The 22,989-nt window shown below is 41.6% G+C and overlaps 1 protein-coding gene across 9 annotated transcripts in view; it reads right to left on the reverse strand.

Annotated features, from left to right (window-relative positions):
• Nucleotides 1-504: 504 nt before the first annotated feature.
• Nucleotides 505-22,989, reverse strand: part of PLD1 (phospholipase D1) — a 206,841-nt gene continuing 184,356 nt past the window's right edge. For 8 of the 9 annotated variants that reach the window (XM_032631636.1, XM_032631637.1, XM_032631634.1 and 5 more), the window contains 3 exons: nt 15,978-16,131; nt 7,450-7,567; nt 505-5,861 (listed from right to left, as the gene is read on the reverse strand). In XM_032631636.1, coding sequence (XP_032487527.1) covers nt 5,637-5,861; nt 7,450-7,567; nt 15,978-16,131 — 497 coding nt within the window. In that variant the 3' untranslated portion in view covers nt 505-5,636. Of the gene's footprint in view, nt 5,862-7,449; nt 7,568-15,977; nt 16,132-22,989 lie in introns of those variants that run through there. The other variant, XR_004349783.1, reaches the window with a different exon arrangement.

A 22,989-nucleotide genomic window follows, 5' to 3' on the forward strand; every position in this document is an offset into this window, starting at 1 on the left:
AGATGGCAGTGAAGCCATGGGAGTCGATGGGATCACCTGAGCATTGAGTAGAATGAGAAGAACAAGCCAGATCTTGAAGAAGTGAAATGGAGAGCCCACCAACGATTCTACAAATGTAAGCAGCCACCTGGAAGACAAAGAAAGCTTCAGAGATGCCTAGCTGAGATAAAGGCTCAGGGTGACCTTGTTGAAAAAGCCAGTGGGGTACAAAAATAGGCAAAACTAATCTGTTTCAAGACCTGGGGAAAGTGATCACCTTTCAGGGAATAGGGAGTGACTGGTGGAGGAGGTGGCAAAAGGGGACTTCTGTCTCTTTCTCTCTCTGGGTGCTGCTGAGATGTGTGCATGAAGTTTGTAAGAAGACTGGGGGCAGCAGGGGACGCTGGGGCTCTGACATCTGCTCCAAAGGCACAGGTTACCATCTCGAGCTCAGACCTACAGTGCGCTGGCTGTAAAAACCCCATGCGCAGAATGAGGAATCTCCTTTCCAAGTAGACGGACGCGGCCAATTGCACACTTTTAATTTTTTAATTAATGAATATTTACATTAAAAAAAGCAGTTAAGGGACTTGGCATCAAAAGCATTGACTGTGAGGCAGAGAATGGATACACGTATCATTTCCAAGGCTTCCCAGAAGGAAAATCCAGGGAGACTGAGTTTCTTGAGTTCACAATTGTCATTCTGAATACGAATCGTTAGGCCTATCTGTCCTCATTTAACACTTTAGTTACAAACATTATCAACCACGCTTCCATATGAGTGCTCAGCTGGGAGAAGATTGCTTTAGTTGACAAAAACTCTTTCAGAACAAAAAAACGTGATTTTTCATTCCTGAAAGGACTTGACCTTGTTAGAATAAATCTATTGTAGAATGCTGGGCTCTGGGATATGGAGAATTGAAAACCTTGCTTATGGAAGAGATTAGAACTCACCCAAATCTGTTTGGTTGAGGCACCGTAATTGGACATCCTTTGCTCTCTCTAGAGGAAGGATCAGTAAACGTTTCTTAAGGACGGCAAGTATTCTCAGATTTGCAGCTCATTTGGTCGTGAGGCATGTAAACAAATGGACATGGCTACATTCAAATAAAACTTTATTTACAAAAACAGGAGGCCCAGCCTCAGTTTGCCAAAGCCTGCCATAAGGGTGAGGCTAGGGCCTGAGCTCTGTCCAGAATATCTGAATATTCTGAATGGATGGATGTTCACCAGCAAGTATCTGGTTTTTGCATCAGAGACATGTGCTCCAACTGCAATACTTTGGTATGAATTTTTAGAACGGTTGAGGAGAATATCAGTACCTTTGACTCAGACAATCTTATGTGAAGAATCCAAGTGGAATATACATTAGGAGAGCATGATGTTACATTTCCAAGTGCTGAGCAGAGCTAGTAGAACATTCACTTCGGTGCATTTATCTAGAATAAAGCAAACAATTATAGCTGCTAGGGAATAGGAAAGAGTAATTAAGTCTGCCTTTTGGTTGGATTGCAATCCCAGTCTCTGATTTTAAAACTTAAAAGTTTAAAATGATTGGTGTGACAGATTTCCATTTATCTTACATAGATTACTTTTTGTTTTTAAGTTAAAATTTAATAGTGGTACAAAGGAAAAAAGAAAATAACCTATAATAAATTAAGCCAAAGAATTTTTGTTTCCTCTAATGAATCCTTCCACTCTGCAGTCAAAGCCAATAATATATCACATGTGAATTAAATGCCACTAGGAATCATATTGTGGCATCTGCCTCCCCCTAAACATAATGCGAATCCATCGATTCTTCACCTGCAACTTTTGGATAGAGGGCGATGAATTCCTTTTCCAGTGAATTTCTAGATTCAAGAATTTCTCAAGGCCTATGCCTGGTAAAACCCATTTTAAACCTCCAAGTTGCCAGTAGTAATTGACTTCAGAGGATCTTCTAAGGAAATAAAATTGTATTCCTAAGCACACTGAAAATCCTTTAGCGTTTGCTCGCTTTTCATACATGGGAGAATTGAGAGGGATGAGAAGACATGAAGGGCCCTCTTTAGCCCCTCTCCAGAGGGTGACCGGCATCTGAAAATGCTCAAGTGCCACATCAGATCAGAGATGCTAAAAGGAACCACCACCTCTGTTAAAAAATGACAATATTTTGTCAATCACTTAAAAGTGTGAGTTAAACTGAAGATTTATTTTAGATGCCTAATGTTGTTTTTTCCCAGAACTTTTTCTTGTCCTCTAAAATGGTTTCCATAATATGGAAGGGCTCTGGTTGGGGAAAGAGGTTAAAGGAATAAGGAATGAGGAGGGGCAGAAAGACGTGCAGGATCTCCATGATGTATATAAAATCTGTCCTGCCTGTCGTCTTATATCTGCAAAAAGACTTCCTGGCTTACTGCCTTCACCTGGAAGACTGTTAATTCACGATATGTTACAATTTCCCAAGTTATTACATAAGAGATTAACTGCTTCTGGTTTTGACTACCTAGAGACAAAATTTTCTTCCAAACATGCTATTAAAATATAACCAATATTTTGTTTTACAATATGTCACTCAGTTATCTAATGACCAGCTCTCTGTGATGCATTACAGCTGAGAATGAAGGCCATCCCACTGGAGGGTGAGTCCCTGAGTGGACACTTGCTCCAGAGCAAATGCCTGAACCCGACATGCTGTGTTTAGTATCCTCCAACCACTAAGCTTGGCCAATCTGAATAGCTTTAAAAGGCCATGGCCACCTTCTACCCTTCACTTCTTATAATCATAGAATTTTTCCTTCTAGAAAGCAAAAATTATTACAGAGATTATCAGAGTGTCAGGTACAGCACTTATAGGCATTTCAAAAGATTAGAGTCAATTTAAAATGCTGAACAGATTCAAAATAGCTTTTCAAGGCTGAATCTCTTGCATTTTAATGTTTATATCAGACATTGCGATGTTAAAGATAAATTATCTGAACTTCTATTAGGTAGTAATGGCGCCAGAGAATGACGGGTAATTAGGCCATATGGTATATCCTGTGTCCACGGCCCGTGCAATTTTTGCAGAATGCTGCACTATGTAAACTGCTACTGCAAAGCAGGCAATTATGGCACTGTATTTCCCATAAAATCCACCCAAATAAATCTTGCAGCCCCTCTCTTTGCAGATGAGCATCTTGCCTTTAAGAGGATGCAGTAGAAAAGAAACTCGCTAACAGTTTCTTTAGCAACAGCAGGAAGATTTCTTGTCTGAGACTCCATACGTTTTTCATTTCATTAGCTGTCTCCTCCACCTCCTTTATTCATCCGACAAACACGTACTGAGCACCTCCTATGAGCCAGGCACCGTTTCAGGCTTGGGGGATACACTAAGAACAAAACACAGGAAAGTCCCTGCCCCATGGAGCTTACATTCTAGTAGGGGGAGACAGACAAGCACATAAATACATAATATCACAGGGTTCAAAATAGCTTAGAGACATCCTGTCTGAAATCTCTTTACTGCATCTCCTCTTTTTGGGGCTGTGATGAGTGAAAGGAGAGGCCAGTAATGGACCAATGATGTCACTGGTCCTAATGGGTAAACTTCAGTGAGTCCTTCAACTAACCTGGGTCTCAGTTTCCTCAGCTATAAAATGGGCAGAGGTTGGATTAAGTGCTTTTTTCTTTAAGAGAAAGGGTCCTTTCAAGAGCCAGTTTGTTGACTGTTCTACATTTTTTAAAAATTTAAAAAGAAAACATGAAAATTCCTTAGGTATTCCACATACACTCAACATTTTAAATGCCAATCTAAACTTCATAAATAGCAAATGTCTTATTTACAACTGCTATAGAATGAAGTTATTTTACTATCTTCAGCCACCATAAAAGCATATTCATTTCCATTGTTGGTTACATAGTTCCACCTCATTTGTAAAACCCTCCTGGGTATGACACTGTCTCTCTCCTACTAACCTAGTTCACAGACTTTGTGCTCCTGTTTAACCTTTTCCACTGGACTATCAGTTCTAGGAAAATAGGGATTGGGTCCTTACTCCTTTGGATGAGAGTCTGTCCAGGTAATCCATAGAGGTGTAATCATTGCACCTACACCATGTTTTATGGCCTCAGGCCCGTTGGGAACCCACATTAGTTCTTTAGGTTGTAAGAATAATTCTGCTTAATAAAATCAGAGCTATGGGTGGGGGCCTCCCTGGTGGCGCAGTGGTTGAGAGTCTGCCTGCCGATGCAGGGGACGCGGGTTCGTACCCCGGTCCGGGAAGATCCCACATGCTGCGGAGTGGCTGGGCCCGTGAGCCATGGCCGCTGAGCCTGCGCGTCCAGAGCCTGTGCTCCGCAACGGGAGAGGCCACAACAGTGAGAGGCCCGCGTAGCGCAAAAAAAAAAAAAAAAAAAATTAGAGCTATGGGGTACCAAAGGGTATGTACACTAACATCCAAAGAGGAGAAATGGGTTTCCAGAACAATTCACAGACTAGGATAATGTGAATTAAAAAATAATCCTAACCTCTTTGGAACCCTGGTGGAATGTTAATGTATATTTAATAACGCAAGTGAAATTGTATGCATTTTGCAAACAATTTTTCTTAAAGAATGTAACACAGCTGGCGAGCTGAATGTCAAATAAGGCTCATACTCATTAACTTGGCATGAGTTATGAAGCCCGTGATTCTCTTGAAAGACAAGTTGTATTCATTGGTTTGACTTTGAAATGTAGAAACTCAAATTTCAATCAATCCAGCAGCTAAGGATGACAGGAAATTTTACAGGACTATAAGAAATCTTCTTTTCTTATCTGGATCAGATTCCCACCAAAACATTGAAGACTGCTGAAGGCTGCATGCTGTGTCTTTGAGTTTTATTGGTTGCTGTGTAATCAAATATCCTACACGTTTTCAAATCTGATAGGGTGGGCCCTATCAAAAGGACACATCTTGTCAATGCCTTTGGAGGCAAAGTGAAATCTCTGCCTTAATAACCGAATTTAATTCCTTCCTGTTGATCTGTGGTGTCAACATACATGCTGTCAACATTGTCAGAAGTGCCTAACGTGGGCTGCTGTGTAGACTAAGGTCTGTCCTGTCCTTTCAGTCACTGGAAAGGAATAAGGACCACATCCTTGGTTGGGTGCACACGACTACTCCGGGGCCAGAAGGGCAGGGGCAGGAGCAACCCATGTAACCTTAAATAACCTTGAAGCAGCATCACATCTTCTAGCAACAGACAATACCTCAAACAGAGCCTGTATGGACTACGAGAGGAAGGCAGGTCCAGCAGACATCAATTGCATACGTGAGGGTCAGAGAAAAATAAGGAGGTTCAGACAACTTTTGGCAAAGTAGATCACAGTGACAGGTAAATTCTTGTTAGCAAAGAAAATGCAGTTTGGTATACATCATGGAATTTTAGTATGTGTTTAAGCTGTTGGGTATATGCTACCTAAGAATACAGTCCTTTTTTCACAGGGACAGGCAGGAGGAATTATAAAGCCCTGCTGATTTACACTGTCCTTCTATCAGTATGACTACAGCCCTTCCCAGCCAACCCAAAGGGTCCAAGGGTTGGACACAAGAGTGCACTGGGTCCGGCTATGGCTGTTAGGTCTCCAGAAGGTCACTGTGTGACATGTACTCTTCAGGGTGGAAGTCTTTGAGTTGCAAACAAGTATGACTCTTAAGTCCAAACCTCGGTGGGCACCATGGCTTCTTTGGTTCCAACAGAAGGCAGTAGGTTTTCTTCAGACAGGAAATAAAAGGGGAATTGTACCAAGAACCCACGGATCTTTTTCAGTTCTTCCTCAGCTCTAATGGGATCTTCCTTTGCTAAGATGGGCTTGCTTATAAAGTCTCTCAGCTGAATTAAATTGTGTACTTCATCATTGGGAAGGCACCGGAACACCTGATTAAATAGGAAACTGAGTGATAGGTTTGAAGGAAAGCGTATCCCCTTTACTGAAAATACTCATTCCGACGGACAAAACGTTTGTTTTATGAAACACATATTAATTAGTTTTATGTTACAGCGCAGACCTGATTGAAGGGTTGCTTCTTTTATTTGCTACAAAGAGAGTGCTAGATTTGCTTCCATCAAAACAACAACAACAACAACACAGATCCTATATCTGATCTACATAAGTGACTGACCTCAGGATAAGGTCAAGATAGTGGTAAGGAGTTTCATGGGTGATACCTTACTTTTTGGATAATAATCACCACTGAATTTCACTGGAGGCTCTGGTCTAAGAGGAAAATTGTGTATTATATTTTCTCTAACTTTTTAATTTTGAAAAATGTTCTTATCTGTACCTGTACTTAAAGTTATCAATTGTGCATGTATATTGCTAACTGAAAATAAGTCTCACACATCATAACACTTCACACCTCAATATTTCAGCATGTATTTCTTAAGAATAAGGACATGTGCCTATACAACCACAGTACAATTCTCACACCTCAGAAAATCAATTCTATGTTATTTAAGATATGGTCCATTTTCAGATTTATCTGATTATTCCCAAAATGTCTTCTATAGCTGTTATTCCTCCCAATCCAGGATCCAAACTAGGCTGTGCCCTGCATTTTAAAAATTACATTTGAAAAGACTCCATGCACACAACCTATTTGATCATGGCCTTGAGGCCTCAGTATGAAATAAGGCTATGTAGATAGTTGTCATGTTTCATTAGAAATGATGAATTTTCTGTGCTGAGGTGACTCTGGAAGTCAGAAGAAGAATGCACTCTCACCCAGTTTATAATAGATGGTCAGTGGAACTCAGCTTGAATATTTTCTATGATGGAATGCTGGCTACTTCATGATGTAACCTGTTTCAGTGTCGCGTGACTCAACTCTTGTACACTCTATCATCATCAGAAGATGCATTTAGCCTCCCTAACAAATGAAGCTGGTTTTAAAACACCTTTCCAAAATTAGAGCTGTCCAAAGGAGGAAGTTTTGTCATTATTAATAAGCTTCATCATTAGGATGGACACCATTTACTCTATGTACTATGTGCTAAATACATTTAATAGACTGTTCTTTATCCTCACGACCACCTAGTGAATGTTCCTCCCAATTTATAGGACAGGAAAGAAAGGAAGGCTCAGAACATCAAATTACTATACACATAGTTATATCACCAGCAACTGTGTGAGCTGGGCTGAACCCAAGTCTGACTCATTTTTTGATCCCATCTGCCTCTTTTCTCTTTGTCACTAGACGTGTATAAAGGCTGGGTGCTAAGGATGCTTATGATGGGATTCTAGAATCTGCGACCAGAATGCCACTAAAGTCTCTTCTAAAAATAATCCATGGCTCTTTTTGACTCTGTTTGTTTAATGTCTACCAAGAAGTATTTTATTACACCTTGGAGGTGTATTGGTTTTTTACACTCATTAAGAATACTCTGTGCCAATAATGTACAGAAATAATTATGTGCTTTTGTGACGTGATTCAATTAAAAAAGGAGCAGGACATGTGAGTCTCACCTTGTCATAAATTGTAGCATTTCGAGCTGCCGTTGAAACCCACACCTCCTTGAAGAATTTGTCACTCACTGGATCCTGAATGTCTTCACTAGGGCCAGAAAGATAGCCGAGGACAACCCTGAAATACAAGTGTCCTCCAAAATGAGTAAATGAAACAAAGCAGTTTGCTGCAGGCACCGTTTCTAATGGTACAGCAATTCAGACACTCAACCACAGAAGTCCTCTTTTTTTAAGGAAATCAAAGGAAGCCATTAAGACTAAGTGTGTGTCTGTGTGTCTATATATAAAAAAGCCCAGCTGCAAAACAAAACAAAACAAAACAAAACAGGAAAGCCTAAGTTGTGATGATGTTTGAGACAGAGAAACACCTTCATTTTGCTCTAAGAGAGTTCTTGTAATTTGGCCTAAGAGGGCGAGAACCTTGGAAGACAGAATTAGTATTCAAAGCATGTGCCTTTCATCGTGCTGAGCCTTTCCAAAAACGATCTCAGTAAATCCTCAACAGCCTTATGAAGAAGCAGCTATTAAAAAAAAAAAAAAGGAAAAGAATAGTAAAAACAAAAGAAGCAAGTATTATTATTTTCCTTTAACTGAAAAGGGAACAAAGGGGACATCCCTGGTGGCACAGTGGTTAAGACTCTGAGCTTCCAATGCAGGGGGCCCAGGTTTGATCCCTGGTCCGGGAACTAGATCCCATATGCATGCTGCAACTAAGAGTCCACATGCCACAACTAAGGAGTCCACGAGCCGCAACTAAGGAGCCCACCTGCTGCAACAAGACCCAGTGCAACCAAATGAATAAATAAATAAATAGATCAACCGGTTAAAAAGAAAAAGAAAAGGGAACTAAGACACAGAGAGGTCAAGTAACTCTTTCAAGGTCATACAGCTAGCAAATTGTATATGTGGGACTCCAACCAGGACCACCTGACTCCCAAACCTGTCCTCTTAACCAAGACTTGACTTTCCTTCCTCCCTCCCCACGCCTTCCTCCCTTCCTCCCTTCCTTCCTTCCTTCTTCCCTCCCTTGGGCCAAGAACTATGCTGAACTCTAGGGTACAGAAATGAATATGAAAGACACGGAGCCTCTCTGGGTGCAGTTATACTTGGTGGGTGAGATCAACAATGACTAGAGAATCACCCTCAAAAGGAATTAATTAAAATGTGGTAAATACCAGGTGTGCTTTAAGAGTGTGAGATGGGAGTAGTCGGGGAGGCTTTTCCCTCCCCTACCTGTTTGCCTAACATTACCTACCATCTTTCAGGATTCAGTACAAGGTCACCTCTATAAAAGTTTTTACGGCTCCCTTTCTCCCTTCTCCCATTTCTCCCCGTCAATCCTGAGAGATCTGAACTTTCTTCCTTTGTCGCCCTCACTGTGCTTCATCTGTGCTTCGTTTTTATCAGAGCACCTGCAATACTTCATGCACTTTTTGCTTTTAATAGGCCCATCTCCCACTTCTAGCATGTAAATTCTTTAAGAGAACATGACCTGGCTATTCTCATATCCCCAGAGTACCTGGCATAAAAGAAGCCATACAGTAGATTGTTTGAATTGATCAAATATAAACAGAGGACTAGAAATAATAAGAAATTCTCAAGCAAAGCAAGACAAGTTTTAGAGGTCATATGTGAAAATTATAAAAGTGCTGGTACCTACATAAAGCCTGAATGTTAAAAAGCACTGCCATCTTAATCCTGGAAGGTAGATGGTACAGGATTCCCATTTTGCAAATGGGAAACAAAAGGTTGGAGGCATTCTATTAATAGAGCTAGAATTGAAACTGAGTCCAAAGCTCTTTGCTCACATGCCTGGTAGGTTCAAGGAATACCAAAAAGGCTTGTGCTACATTGGAAATAAAAGTGAGGAGAATTCCCTGGTGGCACAGTGGTTAAGAATCCGCCTGCCAATGCAGGGGACACGGGTTCCATCCCTGGTCTGCAAAGATCCTACATGCCGCGGAACAACTAAGCCCGTGCGCCACAAATACTGAGCCTGCTCTCTAGAGCCTGTGAGCCACGACTACTGAGCCTGTGTGCCGCAACTACCGAAGCCCGCACGCCTAGAGCCAGCGCTCTGCAACAAGAGAAGCCACTGCAATGAGGAGCCTGTGCACCACAACGGAGAGTAGCCCCTGCTCGTTGCAACTAGAGAAAGCCTGCACACAGCAGCCAAGACCCAATGCAGCCAAAAATAACTAACTAAATTTATTTAAAGAAAGAAAGAAAGAAAAGTGGGGAAATGGGTCTCAGAAGGACTTTGGCTTTTACATTGCATGAAAGTGGGACATACTGCTGACACTGGAGCAAGGAGTGACAGGATCTGACTTAAATATTAACAAATGGCTGCTGGATTGAGAATAGACCGTGCAGGGCAAGGATTGAAACAGGGAGGTCAGTTAGGAGTCACTGCAGTGATCTCGGTGGGAGATGATGGTGGCTCGGGTGGTGGAGAGGAAGGTGGAGAGATCAGATTTCACTGATCCAGTGGACACAGGGTGTGAGAAAAAGTGAGGCATCAGGATGACTAAAAGAGCTTTGCCTTGAGCAAACAGAAGACTGTAGTTGCCATTAGCTGAGATGGGGAATTCTGTGGGTAGAGCCAGTTAGTGGGAGAAGACCAGGAATTCAGTTTTGAACCTGTTGGGACATCTATTAAATATACAAGTGGTGATGCTAAGTAGGCAGCTGGATAAAAGAATCTGGAGTTTGGGAGAGAAGGTCTGGCTGGAGATACACACTTGAGAATTGTCCACATATGTATACTCATAAAGCCATGTGACTTTAACTGACTTTACCAAAGTAGTGAGTATAGAGAGAGAAGAGGACCAGTGCACCTCAACAGTAGGGGAGAGAAGGAGCAGCCAGTGAGGCTGCAGAGAAGCCAGAGGATGGGTATCCTGGAGCCACATGGAGTCAAATTCAGATGAGAATTGACCATTGGATTTAACAGGGTGGAGGTCATAATATTGTTACCCTCTTTGTATTTAAACGTGTAGATTTACATCATCGTTTTTAATGGCTGCAGAATTTCCCATTATGTGAAATTTTATTTAACCAGCTATTTTATTATGACCTTTTGGGTTGTTTCCAGTTTTCCATTATTATAAACAATGCTATAATGAACATAATTTATTCATCATATATAATACTTTGTGAACTTCTATGATTATTTCACTAGGAGAAATTTAAGAATTAAAATCCTGGATCAAACAATTTGCAAAGGGCTTCCCTGGTGGTGCAGTGGTTGAGAGTCCGCCTGCCGATGCAGGGGACATGGGTTCGTGCCCCGGTCCGGGAAGATACCACATGCCACGGAGCGGCTGGGCCCGTGAGCCATGGCCGCTGAGCCTGCGCGTCCGAAGCCTGTGCTCCGCAAGGAGAGAGGCCACAACAGTGAGAGGTCCGCGTACCGCAAAAAAAAAAAAAAAAAAAAAAACAATTTGCAAAATCTACTTCAAGAAAGGCTGTTCCAACATACATGCTATTAACCATGTGTGTTCTCCCCAGTCAACTCCAATATTATCAACTCCTGAAAAGGCTCAGCCAGGCTTATAGGGATAAAAAGGCATCACATTTTAGTTTTAGTCTTCACTTTTTCTACTATATAAAAATTTTCTAAAATAAATGGATCTGGCATCTGGGCTCACTAGGATTCCTAGAGTTTTATAACCTCAAAATTCTATTTCCACTTCAAATAATGTCTCCCTCAGACTATATAGGAATAACTTTCAAAAAGGTTCTAAAGGATGATGTTTGCACCTAGATGCTGCCGTTCCTTAAGAACCAAAGCAAAATTTAACCATGCCAAATTTGAAGGACAGTGCAAGTTATAACAATAAGTCAATTACAGTAATGCCTTTGATTTGGGTGGCATCTAACCAACTGAAAACAGAGCTGAAAGAGTATTTCTATGACTTTGCTTTTAAATGAGAACAGGAGGTGAGGCAATGTGTCTATCAAGTTATCAGTTAAGAGCCTGTGTAGAGAAAAAAGTATTTAAATAAGTCTATAACAGACAGTGTTCAGTAATAAATTATTTTCCCTGTCAGATTTTTTTTTTTTTTTTTTTGCGGTACGCGGACCTCTCAGTGTTGTGGCCTCTCCCGTTGTGGAGCACAGGCTCTGGACGCGCAGGCTCAGAGGCCATGGCTCACGGGCCCAGCCGCTCTGCGGCATGTGGGAATCCTCCCGGACCGGGGCACGAACCCGTGTCGCCTGAATCGGTAGGCGGACTCTCAACCACTGCGCCACCAGGGAAGCCCCCCTGTCAGCTTTTTAATTATAAAAATGTATACAGTAAAAATAATACAAAGTACTCTAGATGTTCTTTAGAGGAGTAAGGTTTCAGAGAAAACAAATTTGATTTTATGTTGACGTGAATAATGTCAATTATTTAATGTTTAATTGTTTATGCATCAGTGGGATAGTAGGAAAACTGCAGAAAATTGTTTCTGTTCTTTCCATTCCTCATGTCTATCACTGTAAATGATTCTGAGCTCTACTTGTGTGGATAATGGTTTCTGTTGAGTGATGGTTACATCTGTAAAGTTTGGATAATTTTCTAGGACTTAATGAACTGTTTGGCATGCAGTTGTGACATTTAGTGCAGTACCCTGCTGGTTGATTCTATTTAGAATTGATTTCACATCGAAATGTGCCTCTCTATTTCTATTCAAAAATACCCCAGATGGAAAATGGATTGAAGTTGCATTTTTTTAAGGGAGAAAATGGTTCTGCTCTAGGTCACATTTATCTTTGAGAATATTTCCTAATAAAAAGAGCTAAAATCAACACAAGGTTTTCATGGTGCTTTTTAATGTATTATCTGTGTCTGCCATTGTGGCAAAGTGAAAATGCTTGTTCAAGAACTGCCTCTTCAAGACAGTTTGAAAATTGCCAGGAAAAATAAAGCATCTTGGAATAAACTTAGCATGAAATGCATAGGATCAGCATAAAACCAAAAGAACAACAACAAAAAACTTCAATGACCACTGAAGAACAACTTCTGCTTCCAATAATGAAAACCCTAGAGCTTTACTGAAGAACAAAAAAATGTGCATAACTTGAAGTCCACACCTTGTTCCTCAATAGGATGGCTCAATATTATAAAGACATCAACTCTTTTTTATATTAATCTATAAATATACTGTAGTCCTGATCAAAAAACTAGTGAGAGAACTTGAATAAACAATTTTAAAGTTCGTGTGGAAGAATGAATAAGAGTAGCCAAGATTATTCTGGAAAAGAATACTAATTTGGGGAAGTGGTATGGTAGAAGTAGTATTAAAGTGCACACCTACGATAATTAAACTGGTACCATAATGGCATGCAAGTCAACAGACTTTCAACAGGAAGTAGCAGAGAGTACAGATAGGTCAGGATATGCGGCAATTCGGTGCACCATCAAGAGGCACTACAGGTCAGAGAGGCAATGAGTACTGCAGTCATGCAGTTCTGGATCAGTTGGTTTGCCTGGGAAAAAGAGTTAGAGTCCCTACCTCATTTCTTACATTAAAATAAATTGCAGGTGTTGGCTTCCCTGGTGGCGCAGTGGTTAAGAATCTGCCTGCCAATGCAGGGCACATGGGTTCGAGCCCTGGTCCGAGAAGATCCCACATACCGTGGAGCCCATGTGCCACAACTACTGAGCCTGTGCTCTAGAGCCCGCAAGCCACAACTACTGAAGCCCACGTGCCTAGAGCCCGTGCTCTGCAACAAGAGAAGCCACCGCAATGAGAAGCCCACGCACTGCAACGAAGAGTGGCCCCGCTCGCTGCAACTAGAGATAGCCCATGCGCAGCAACGAAGACCCAGCACAGCCAAAATAAATAAATAGATAAATTTATTAAAATTTTTTAAAAAATAAATTGCAGATGTTAAATGTAAAAGTGATATCAAATGAGCACTAGAAGAAAATATAAGTAAATATTTTATCTTGGGGAAGCTATTCTAAGCATATTTTTAAAAAGGGGGGAAAAGAAAAAAACTGATAGATTTCATTAATAAGAATTGACGTTTCGGGCTTCCCTGGTGGGGCAGTGGTTGAGAGTCTGCCTGCCGATGCAAGGGACACGGGTTCGTGCCCCGGTCCGGGAAGATCCCACATGCCGCGGAGCGGCTAGTGCCGTGAGCCATGGTCACTGAGCCTGCGCGTCCAGAGCCTGTGCTCTGCAACGGGAGAGGCCACAACAGTGAGAGGCCCGCGTGCCGCAAAAAAAAAAAAAAAAAAAAAAGAATTGATGGTTCCCCCAAATACTCTAAATATGATTAAAAGGCAATTGGCAAATCAGCTTTGCAACAAATGGGAGAAAGAAATTAGGCTCTTATGTACTTAAATTACTGATAAATCATTAAAAGAAAGTGAAACATTCCAACAAAATGGGCAAAGGACGTAAATAGTCTAGACAATTTGCAAAAGAACAATTACAAATGGCTAATGGATACATTTTTAAACCCTCAAATTGCAAATTAAAATAATGAAATTCCATTTGAAACTCAACAAATCGGCAAAGATAATAATAGAACTCAGAGGGCAAAGGAAATTGCACACTTCCTTTGGCTAGAAATCCTATAGATAGAATTTAGTTAAGGAAACAACTAAGAAGGTAAACAAGATACTATCTACAACCATACCCACTTTTTTATATCAGCGAAAAATCTGCCCATCAATGAGGTTTTGGTTAAAGGAATTATGGCAGGCTCAAACAATGTAATACAATGCAGCCATTAAATGTTATAGAAGAACGCAATGATATGGAAAAGTGTGTGTAACATTATTTAAATAATAAAGGACTTTGTAGAACTGCAAGATCCTAATTATGTATAAAAAAAGAAGTACAGTAGTGAATATTTATATATAGAAAAAAGTGGAATGATATACATCAAATGTTAAAATTGTTAGCACTGGGTGGTGGGATTACAGATAAATATAATTTCCTTATTGCTTTTCTGTTTGCCAAATTTTCTACAATGAAAAATATGTTGTAATCAGAACCCTCTCCCTCTATAATTATTATACATTTAGAAAGTTATAAAGGAGGCTACGCCTTTAAAGAGAATACTTAAGTTCTCATGGAACTGAAAAGGTGTGACATTTATTTCTAGCTTACAGGAGGAAATATTTGTTTCCTTATATGAGCTGCAGTAGGCAATCAATGGGTTGATTAAAAGTGGGCTGCTAATCTTAAACTCTCCCCTGCTAAACAAAACAAGTTAACATTAGAAGTCAATTAAAATATCAATGGTCTAAAAAAAACAAAACCAAAAACCTTACTGACAAAACAATTAGTAACAAAGGCGATAAATACAGCAATAAAAACTGTGAGAAGGTCTGACAGTCAAATTTTGAGGGATGGATTTGCTGAGCTCCTGGGGCAGAGGGAGCAGAAAGAACGTCTCCGGAACTGAAGCTTGGTCCTCAAAAGTCAGAGTCTGGAGTGAGGTAGGAGGTAAGGGCCGCCAGCATTTGCAGGAGGGAAGTGCTGGTTTTGTGCCCATTTGCAAGTGAGCCAGTTTTCAGAAGCGACCATTAACACTGGAAGGGTTAAAACAACAGCACCACAACAGTATCTGTGCAGTGCCTTTCATCAAATAGCTTAAAATATCACCCTTAATCGGGGACACTTGGCTCTATCTCACCATAGAGGCCACACTAAAATCCCATCCTGGCCAATATAGTTCTAGAATCTTATAATTGTGGACTTCCTGCAAATGCCTACAGGTGGGAGAGTGGACAGGGTGTGTTCCACAGACAGTGGGGAGCTTAATGTGTCTTCAGTGGGCTGGGGGAGAGGGACAGGAGATAGATAAGAAGCCATTTGAAAAAAAAAGATAAGAAGGCATTGAGGATTGGTTGAATAGCGGAGTGACAGGACCTGAGTTAGGTTCTCGAAGGATCACTCTGACAACTGAGACTGGACTACAGGGGCTGGGATGGGGCCAGTTATAGCCCCGCCCAGGAAAGTTCTCAGTAACACTTAACTGAATGAAGCACTTATTTAGGGATACACACCCCCTACTACTTAGCCCAGTGCTCTCTCTGTTGGACCACAGGTTTGTTTAAAATTCACATCTTCTTGCAGAAGATCAGGAATCTTCCATGTCTGGAGTCATCTTAAATCTGAGAAATGAAGTTTCCACATTTACTTTAACACCAGTAGTCACTAGCTTTCTCCTTTAGTAATTTTTATCATATCCTTGTATCGCTGGAATGATTTCAATTTCTAAAAATGGACTCACTATAAAATACTTAAATAGACACTAGATGGTTTGACCTGGTCCTAAATCAATTAATAGATTTAAAATGCTAGTTTTCTCCATTACACATAAAAATAATAAAAGCTGTTCAAACAGGAAATTTTTATGCCCCACACAGAGCCATTTTGTATACGACTGGTGTGGTTCACGCTGTTTTGGACAAAGAAGAACCTGGAGATGGCATGTGTGCTAAGGGCCAGAGGCTAGGCTGGGTTCCATTGCCCACTGCAGTGGGATTATGTGAGGGAGACCCAGCTTCCGAGACCCACCGAAAGCACTGCAGCCGAAGTCCTAGGGCGAAGTGGCCAGCTTGGTACTCTTTTCCATCCATTACTGAAGGAACCGTCTCCGTGTCCTGCACAATGACAGCCATTTCACTGTCCCGTTTTCCCAGCATGCTTCGGTCGTTTATGTTGGCAGAGCCTATAAAGAGAAACAGTGAAACTGAACCATTTTCTTATTCCGGCAGACACTCATTTGCCCTCCAGACTCAATTCTTCCTTGCTAAAAAACCCCTAATTTTGTTCAGGTATCAAGAGATGCTGTGCTCTAGGAAGGCAGGGTGCTCCCTAACCCAGGGGTAAATCTTGATCAGTCTAAGGCCAGTCATGGTCATTTCATTGTTTTTTGCCAGTGATTGGCTTAGAAATGGGCACTTGTCATGACTCTAGTCAATGCAACGTAAGGCAAATCTGCCAGGGGCTTCTGAGAAAGTTTTTCTCTTTCTTATAAATAGACAGAAGAAGAAGATGGTGTCACTGCCAGTCTTTGGATACTCTGGCTTGAAGGGCTGCATGAGGACATGATTGTGGGAGCTGCTGCAGCCACTTTGTAACCAAGGGACAAACAGACAAGTTGAACATGGCAGAGCAGAAAGAAGACTCTGGGTCTTTAAGTCACTGAGCTGGCCAACCCTAGAACCTTCTTATTTTCTGTTATGTGAAGTAATACATTTCCCTTATTGTTTCACATACTTCTAGCTGAATTTTCTATCTTGTGGCTCAAAGGATTCTAACTGATATAGTCATTAAGCACACAAAGAAACAAGAACACTTACCAGCTCAGTGCAGTAAGGTTTCATGCTTAAGAATCACACTCTGTAGACTTTAACTCATGGTCACATAATCATAAATGTCAGAACACAAGAGGACCTTCACAAGCAATATAGTTCACTCCCAAATACAGATTATCATTAGTGGCTTTGGGTTTTCATTCTCTTGCCTCACTTGTGTGGCATGCCAACAGCTTCTGTATCAACTTCCCTCCATTCTATTTTTAAATCCAAACGAGCTGAGAATGCTGACTTTCACATGTGAAGGGCAAGTATTTGAATATTAGTTCAACCTGCACTTCCTGAGCTCCTCTGCTGTGTATTCAAAAACCTTGCAACATTTTCTGCATTTATCATTGTGGATCCACAGGTTTTTTTTTTTCTTTCCGGTACACGGGCCTCTCACTGTTGTGGCCTCTCCCGTTGCGGAGCACAGGCTCCGGACGCGCAGGCTCAGCGGCCGTGGCTCACGGGCCCAGCCACTCCGCAGCATGTGGGATCTTCCCGGACCGGGGCACGAACCCGTGTCCCCCGCATCGGCAGGCGGACTCTCAACCACTGCGCCACCAGGGAAGCCCCAGGATCCACACTTTTGAATCCTTGAGGTGTCCTACAAACTAAAAAAGGGGCCTGACTCTTTTTTCTTCTTGGTCCTCTTGCCCTAGTCCCACACTCCACTGCTTCTGCAGACAGGGTGCGGAAGAGTTAGGTTGAACACAAGCTCGGGCTACTGTCTGTGATGGGGACCATCAGGGTGTAAGGTGTTAGCAGTGCTACCCAGAGCCCAGACGGTGGGATGTTGGACATGAGAGGAAGCTGGCTCCTCCTGAAGCATCTATACCGCCATTTGCTACAATATGGTCACATAGTTAATACACAACTCTATGATAACTGTGGATGGGAACGGTGTCCCATAGGGACTCTGGGTGACAGAAAGGATGGAGCACCTCACAGAAAGTTGGGAGCACCATTAGAGCGCTGTAAGGTGGGCCCCACCTTTGAAACACTTTGTTTTGTTAGCAACAAAACAACCTTTATACATACACTTACATTTTAATTACACTATAAAATTTGTAGCCATGTCTTTGGGCTTAACATGGGGCCCAGCATTAATCTGGGCAAAGTCATTTAATCTCTCTCAGCTTTAATTTGATCTTTTATAAATCGAGATAATAATACAGGCCTTGTAGGGTTGTTGTAAAAATTAAGTAAGACCATGTGAAAGCACTTACTGATCTATAAACTGTCCCACAAATGCTAATTATTACTGGCATTATTATCAGATACTCGTTACCTTGAGAATATCTGCACTAGAGAACATTACCATAGGAAGGGAAGACTTGCTGGCATGTAGCGTTTGTATCAAAGAAGCCTCCTCTCTGGGTGAATCACCTGTCAGGGGCAAGGAATAAGGACTCCATAGTGCTGCTTTGGGACATCACTACCACAGGGCCCCAGCAGAGGCCACTCTTGGGCTGGGGCTGCCAAATTGGGAGGACACAGCTGCTCTTCACCGTCAGGGAGACTGGGGATGTGAGCCCCCTGGAAAGCCACACACACACACACACACACACACACACACACACACTTTCACACCAGTCCTCTCAGACTCCTTCCCATCACCAGGGGAGGAATGCATTCCTGGCATTCTGAGCTGGAATTTTTAGAGGGTGTGGTTCTTGTACTTCCAGGGCCCATCTGGAGTTTCTCAGAGCACTGACTCTCAACCACACTGGATAAGTGAGTTGGCTACTACTTAATAGGAATGTGAAGAAAGGGAAGAGAAAATTTCAGGTGTGAATTTAATAAATGAGATACCAAAAATGAGATATTGATGGATGTAAATGTTACCCTCCCTTCTTGTTGTTAAACATTCCCATATTCTGAAAATCAAATTCAGAACAGCAGGTATAGTATTAACCCATTTCTATAGAACATACTAGGAAGAAGAGAGGGCAAGTGACCTCTAGAAAGATGCACACTGAAGGGTAAGAGTGATGAGTACCTTCCGGCAAAGAGAGGGAGACAATAAGGGGAACTTTGACCTTTTACTCTCTATGAGTCCTTAGAGTTTCAATTGTTTACAAGAAATATGCTCTGTTTTCATGTACTATGTTTTATGGTAACTGCAATCCCTTGGTTTATTAGGACATTGCCTTGATAATTTTTGGAAAATGACCTTTTCTAAGTTTGCTCTTAGGAACTTTTTAAACAGTATGTAATATAGCAAAATAGAAAACAGTATATGAAAACGTAAGTCCAACTTAGGTAATAATTTTAGAAAATCATTGAATTTATCACCCAAGCTGAAAAATAGAACATTACCACATCCCAGAAGCCCTCAGCTGTCTTCCCATTAAAGACCTTCCCTTCCTAAGAGAGAATCTGTATAGAATTTTGTGTTCATCATGCTCTGATGATGTTTTCCTAAACAAAAAAAGTTTACTTTTAGCTTATTTTTAATTTGTATAAGTGGAATCATATAGAAGATAAACTTTGGAGATTTGCTTCTTTCATTCAAAATCATGTCTTTGGGATTTATCTATGCATAATTGTAATGCATTATTTTCCTTGAATGAACACCCCCAAACATTTTATTTTATTTTTTTATTTTAATTTTTTCCTCACTCCTGGGCAGCCTAAATAGCACAGGTGGGAACCCAGGTGGAAGCATATCCCGCCCCCCCCCCCCCCTTTATCACCTAACCTAACACAATGATAAAGAAAAGAGGACAAGAACAAAGTACCCTATGAGGTGAGGAATGCAAGATAAGCAGTCTGGCAGAGGCTAAAAATCCCCTTTTTACATGGGCTGCTTGCAATCTTGGAATCTCAGTTACCTTCACCACCCAGTGCCTATTTCAGCCTTACTCACCTTTCAGGTCTCAGTTTAGACATCACTTCCCACCTCTCCTCTCTCCCTGTCTCCCTCTCCCTCCCTCCACCCCATTTCTCCCTCCCCCCTCCCTCTCCTTCTCTCTCTCTATATGTATATATACATATATACTTAGAGAGAGAGAGAAACAGTATATATTCTCATAGCGCCTCATTTGTCTGTAGCTTACCTGATTTTCCCCACTAGATGGTAAACTCCCAAAAGGGAGAAGTCATTCACTCTTGGGGTTTAAAACACAGAGGGGACGTGTTTAACATGTTTTATTATTAGTGGATGCCTTTAGATGGGGCTTGCCTCTCATGTGCCATAGTTCCCCCAGCCCCGCCCCCGACTGCATCTTTTTGTCATAAGAATGGATCATTCGTTGACCTGCCTGACCCCCCCAGCCCCTCACCTCCTGCATCCCAGACCAGAGTAGGCCCTCAATAAGCATTTATCAGAGGGATGATTTTTTTCTTTTCAGGTTGGGTAAAGCACAGAACAAGATGGGAGTCAGTATTTCTTTAACGACCCCTGCCCCTCACTAGCCATGGCCCTCAAGACTAGACTGTCTTTACCTGCAGGAGTCCCCATGCCAAAAGCTCAGCCTCTCTGTACACCTGTGCCAAACTGAATTCAAGAGACAGAGTTTTGGGCGAAGTAGAAAAGGATAGCTTTCCTGCTTTGTCAGGCAAAGGGGAACACAGCGGGATCCTGCCTTGAAAACCTGTGTCCCACCCAAACTTAATTTTTCATTCTACTGTTGATGGATGTTTGGGTCGTTTCCAGAGTTTTGCTATAATACACAATTATGTTCTGCATAGTTGTGTATGTTTCCTGGTGTACACATGTGGGAGTTTACCTGGGCTCTGTATGCAAGAGTGGAGTACCTGGTGTTCCTCAGTGTCGTCAATACTTGGATTGTCCATTTTTTTTTGGTGGTACGCGGGCCTCTCACTGCTGTGGCTTCTCCTGCTGCGGAGCACAGGCTCTGGACGCGCAGGCTCGGCGGCCATGGCTCATGGGCCCAGTCGCTCTGCAGCATGTGGGATCCTCCCGGACCGGGGCACGAACCCGTGTCCCCTGCACCGGCAGGTGGACTCTCAACCACTGCGCCACCAGGGAAGCCCATGGATTGCCCAATTTAAAATTTTTGCCAATTGGTATTTTGAAAACCTGTTCTTTGTCTCATTATTATATTAATGAGGATGAACATGTTTCATATACTTATGGGCTTCAGGTATGTCCTCTTTGGGGACATTCCTATACAGTTCCTTTGCCCATCTTTCTTCGGATACTGTCTTTCCTTATTGATTTAAGGAGTTCTTCATATGTTTTGAATATTAACTGTATTGCAAATACCTTTTTTCAGTTTGTGGTTTATCTTTTTATTCTATTTATAGCATCTTTTAATGAATAAAGTTCTGAATTTTAATATAGTTGGATTTATCTGTCATTTCCTTTGTGGTTTTACTTTTTTAAAATGTCCTGTTTGAGAAATTGTGAATTCTTCTGTGGTAGGCAGAATAATGGCTCCCAAAGATGACTATGTCCTAATTCCCAAAGCCTGTGAATATGTTATATTACATGGCAAAGGGGAATTAAGGCTGCAGGTGGAGGTGGAATTAAGGGTGCTAATCAGCTGACCTTAAAAATAAGGGGATTATCCTGGATTATTCAGGTGGGCCCAGGATAATCACAAGAGTCTTTAAAAGTAAAGGGGATTCAGAGAGAGATGCGCTTACAGAAGAATGGGTTGACACTTTGAGAACTTTCAGAGAGATCTAACATTGCTGCCTTCAAAGATGGAAGAAGGGAGGCATGAACCAAGGAATGTGGGCAGCCCGGAGAAGCTGGAAAAGGCAGGGAAATGGATTCATCTTTAGAGCCTCCAGAAGGGAACACAGCCCTGCTGATACCCTGATTTTAGCCCAGTGAGACCCATGTTGAACTTCTAACCTATAGAATGGTTAGATAATACATTTGTGCTGATTTGAACCAGTAAGTTTGTGGTCATTTGTTACAGCAGTAATAGACAACTAACACACAAACTCTACCCTGTTCTAGCTTACTTGTTTTAAAGGAAAACTGATTCTTCAATTGAGCGTCAGTGGGCTACTCAGTACTTTCTACCCACTTGTGTTCCCTGTGCCTCCAGTTTGGGAGTTCTCAGCTTGACTCCACAGCGGCATCACCTAGGAAGCTTTCAAAAGATATTGGTGCCAAAACAAAAACAAAAAAACCTTGATGCCTGGGTCTCAAACCAGACCAATGAGTCAGAATTTCTGGAAGTAGGAACCAGGCATTAATATTTTCCCCTAATACCACTCCATCCCTTCACCTATCAATTAATCCCTCTTCGGCTGGGGAGGGGGGGGAATCTATTTGAAAGTAAATTGCAGACATGAATAATCTTCCCCCTAAATGATAGTTTCATTTACCTGAACTGAAACTCATCTGTGTTCAAAATTGTTCTGTGGTGACAGTGAAAACATTTTAGGGGCTGATTGACTGAGTGGAGACAGGAAGACACCTGTCAGAGTGATGGAAATATTCTGTATCTTGTTCTGGGTGGTGGTTACATGAATGTAAACATATGTGAATATTCATTAAGCTGTACACTTATGCAATTTACTATATATAATAGCTTAATTAAAAAAGGATAGTCCACCAAAAAAAAGCCAACAGGCAAACCTAATGCAGCCAGGGTTGAGACCCACGGGACTCACTCTTTACTGGGGTGGCCTTTCAACTACAGACTCTCAACAGCTGCTCTCAAGCCTGCCCCTTAAGTACTGATATCCATTCTCTCTCCATAGTTTCCCACATACCCACCTTCGCTGACAGTCTCTGGACCTTCTCGCACCAGGTCATCAATATCCATCCCGATGTTTCTGGTGTTTAGTGGAAAGAATACCTGCCTCCCCTGTAGCCCATGAGCTGTGTAGGGCAGTGGCACTGTGTGATCATGTTTTGTATCTCCCTATTGTGTTGTGCAATGGATTAGTGAATACTAAAAAACATCATTTCACTTAGTCAACAGGATAGACTTAAATTCTATTTAAGGATAGCCTTGTTTTGTTTAGGAAAGCAAATAAATGTTAGTTCTGTTAAGTGCCAGTAAGATGAATTAGAAAATTGGACTTGGTCACAGATTTTGGGACCAACAGGGCCACCGGGGGTAAGAGATAATTAAAGGTACACACAAAAGAGATCCCAATGTGAGAAACCAAGTATTTCCTTGTGAGGAAAAAAAATGAGGATAAACCATTAGTCATTTTTCTTACGTCAATTATTCAATAATTCTGGCATAAGTCTGCCATGTTAGAAAATCTAATCACAGGTTACTTTAATT

The sequence above is a fragment of the Phocoena sinus genome, chromosome 4 (genome assembly GCF_008692025.1).
Source record: "Phocoena sinus isolate mPhoSin1 chromosome 4, mPhoSin1.pri, whole genome shotgun sequence".
Classification (NCBI taxonomy): domain Eukaryota; kingdom Metazoa; phylum Chordata; class Mammalia; order Artiodactyla; family Phocoenidae; genus Phocoena; species Phocoena sinus.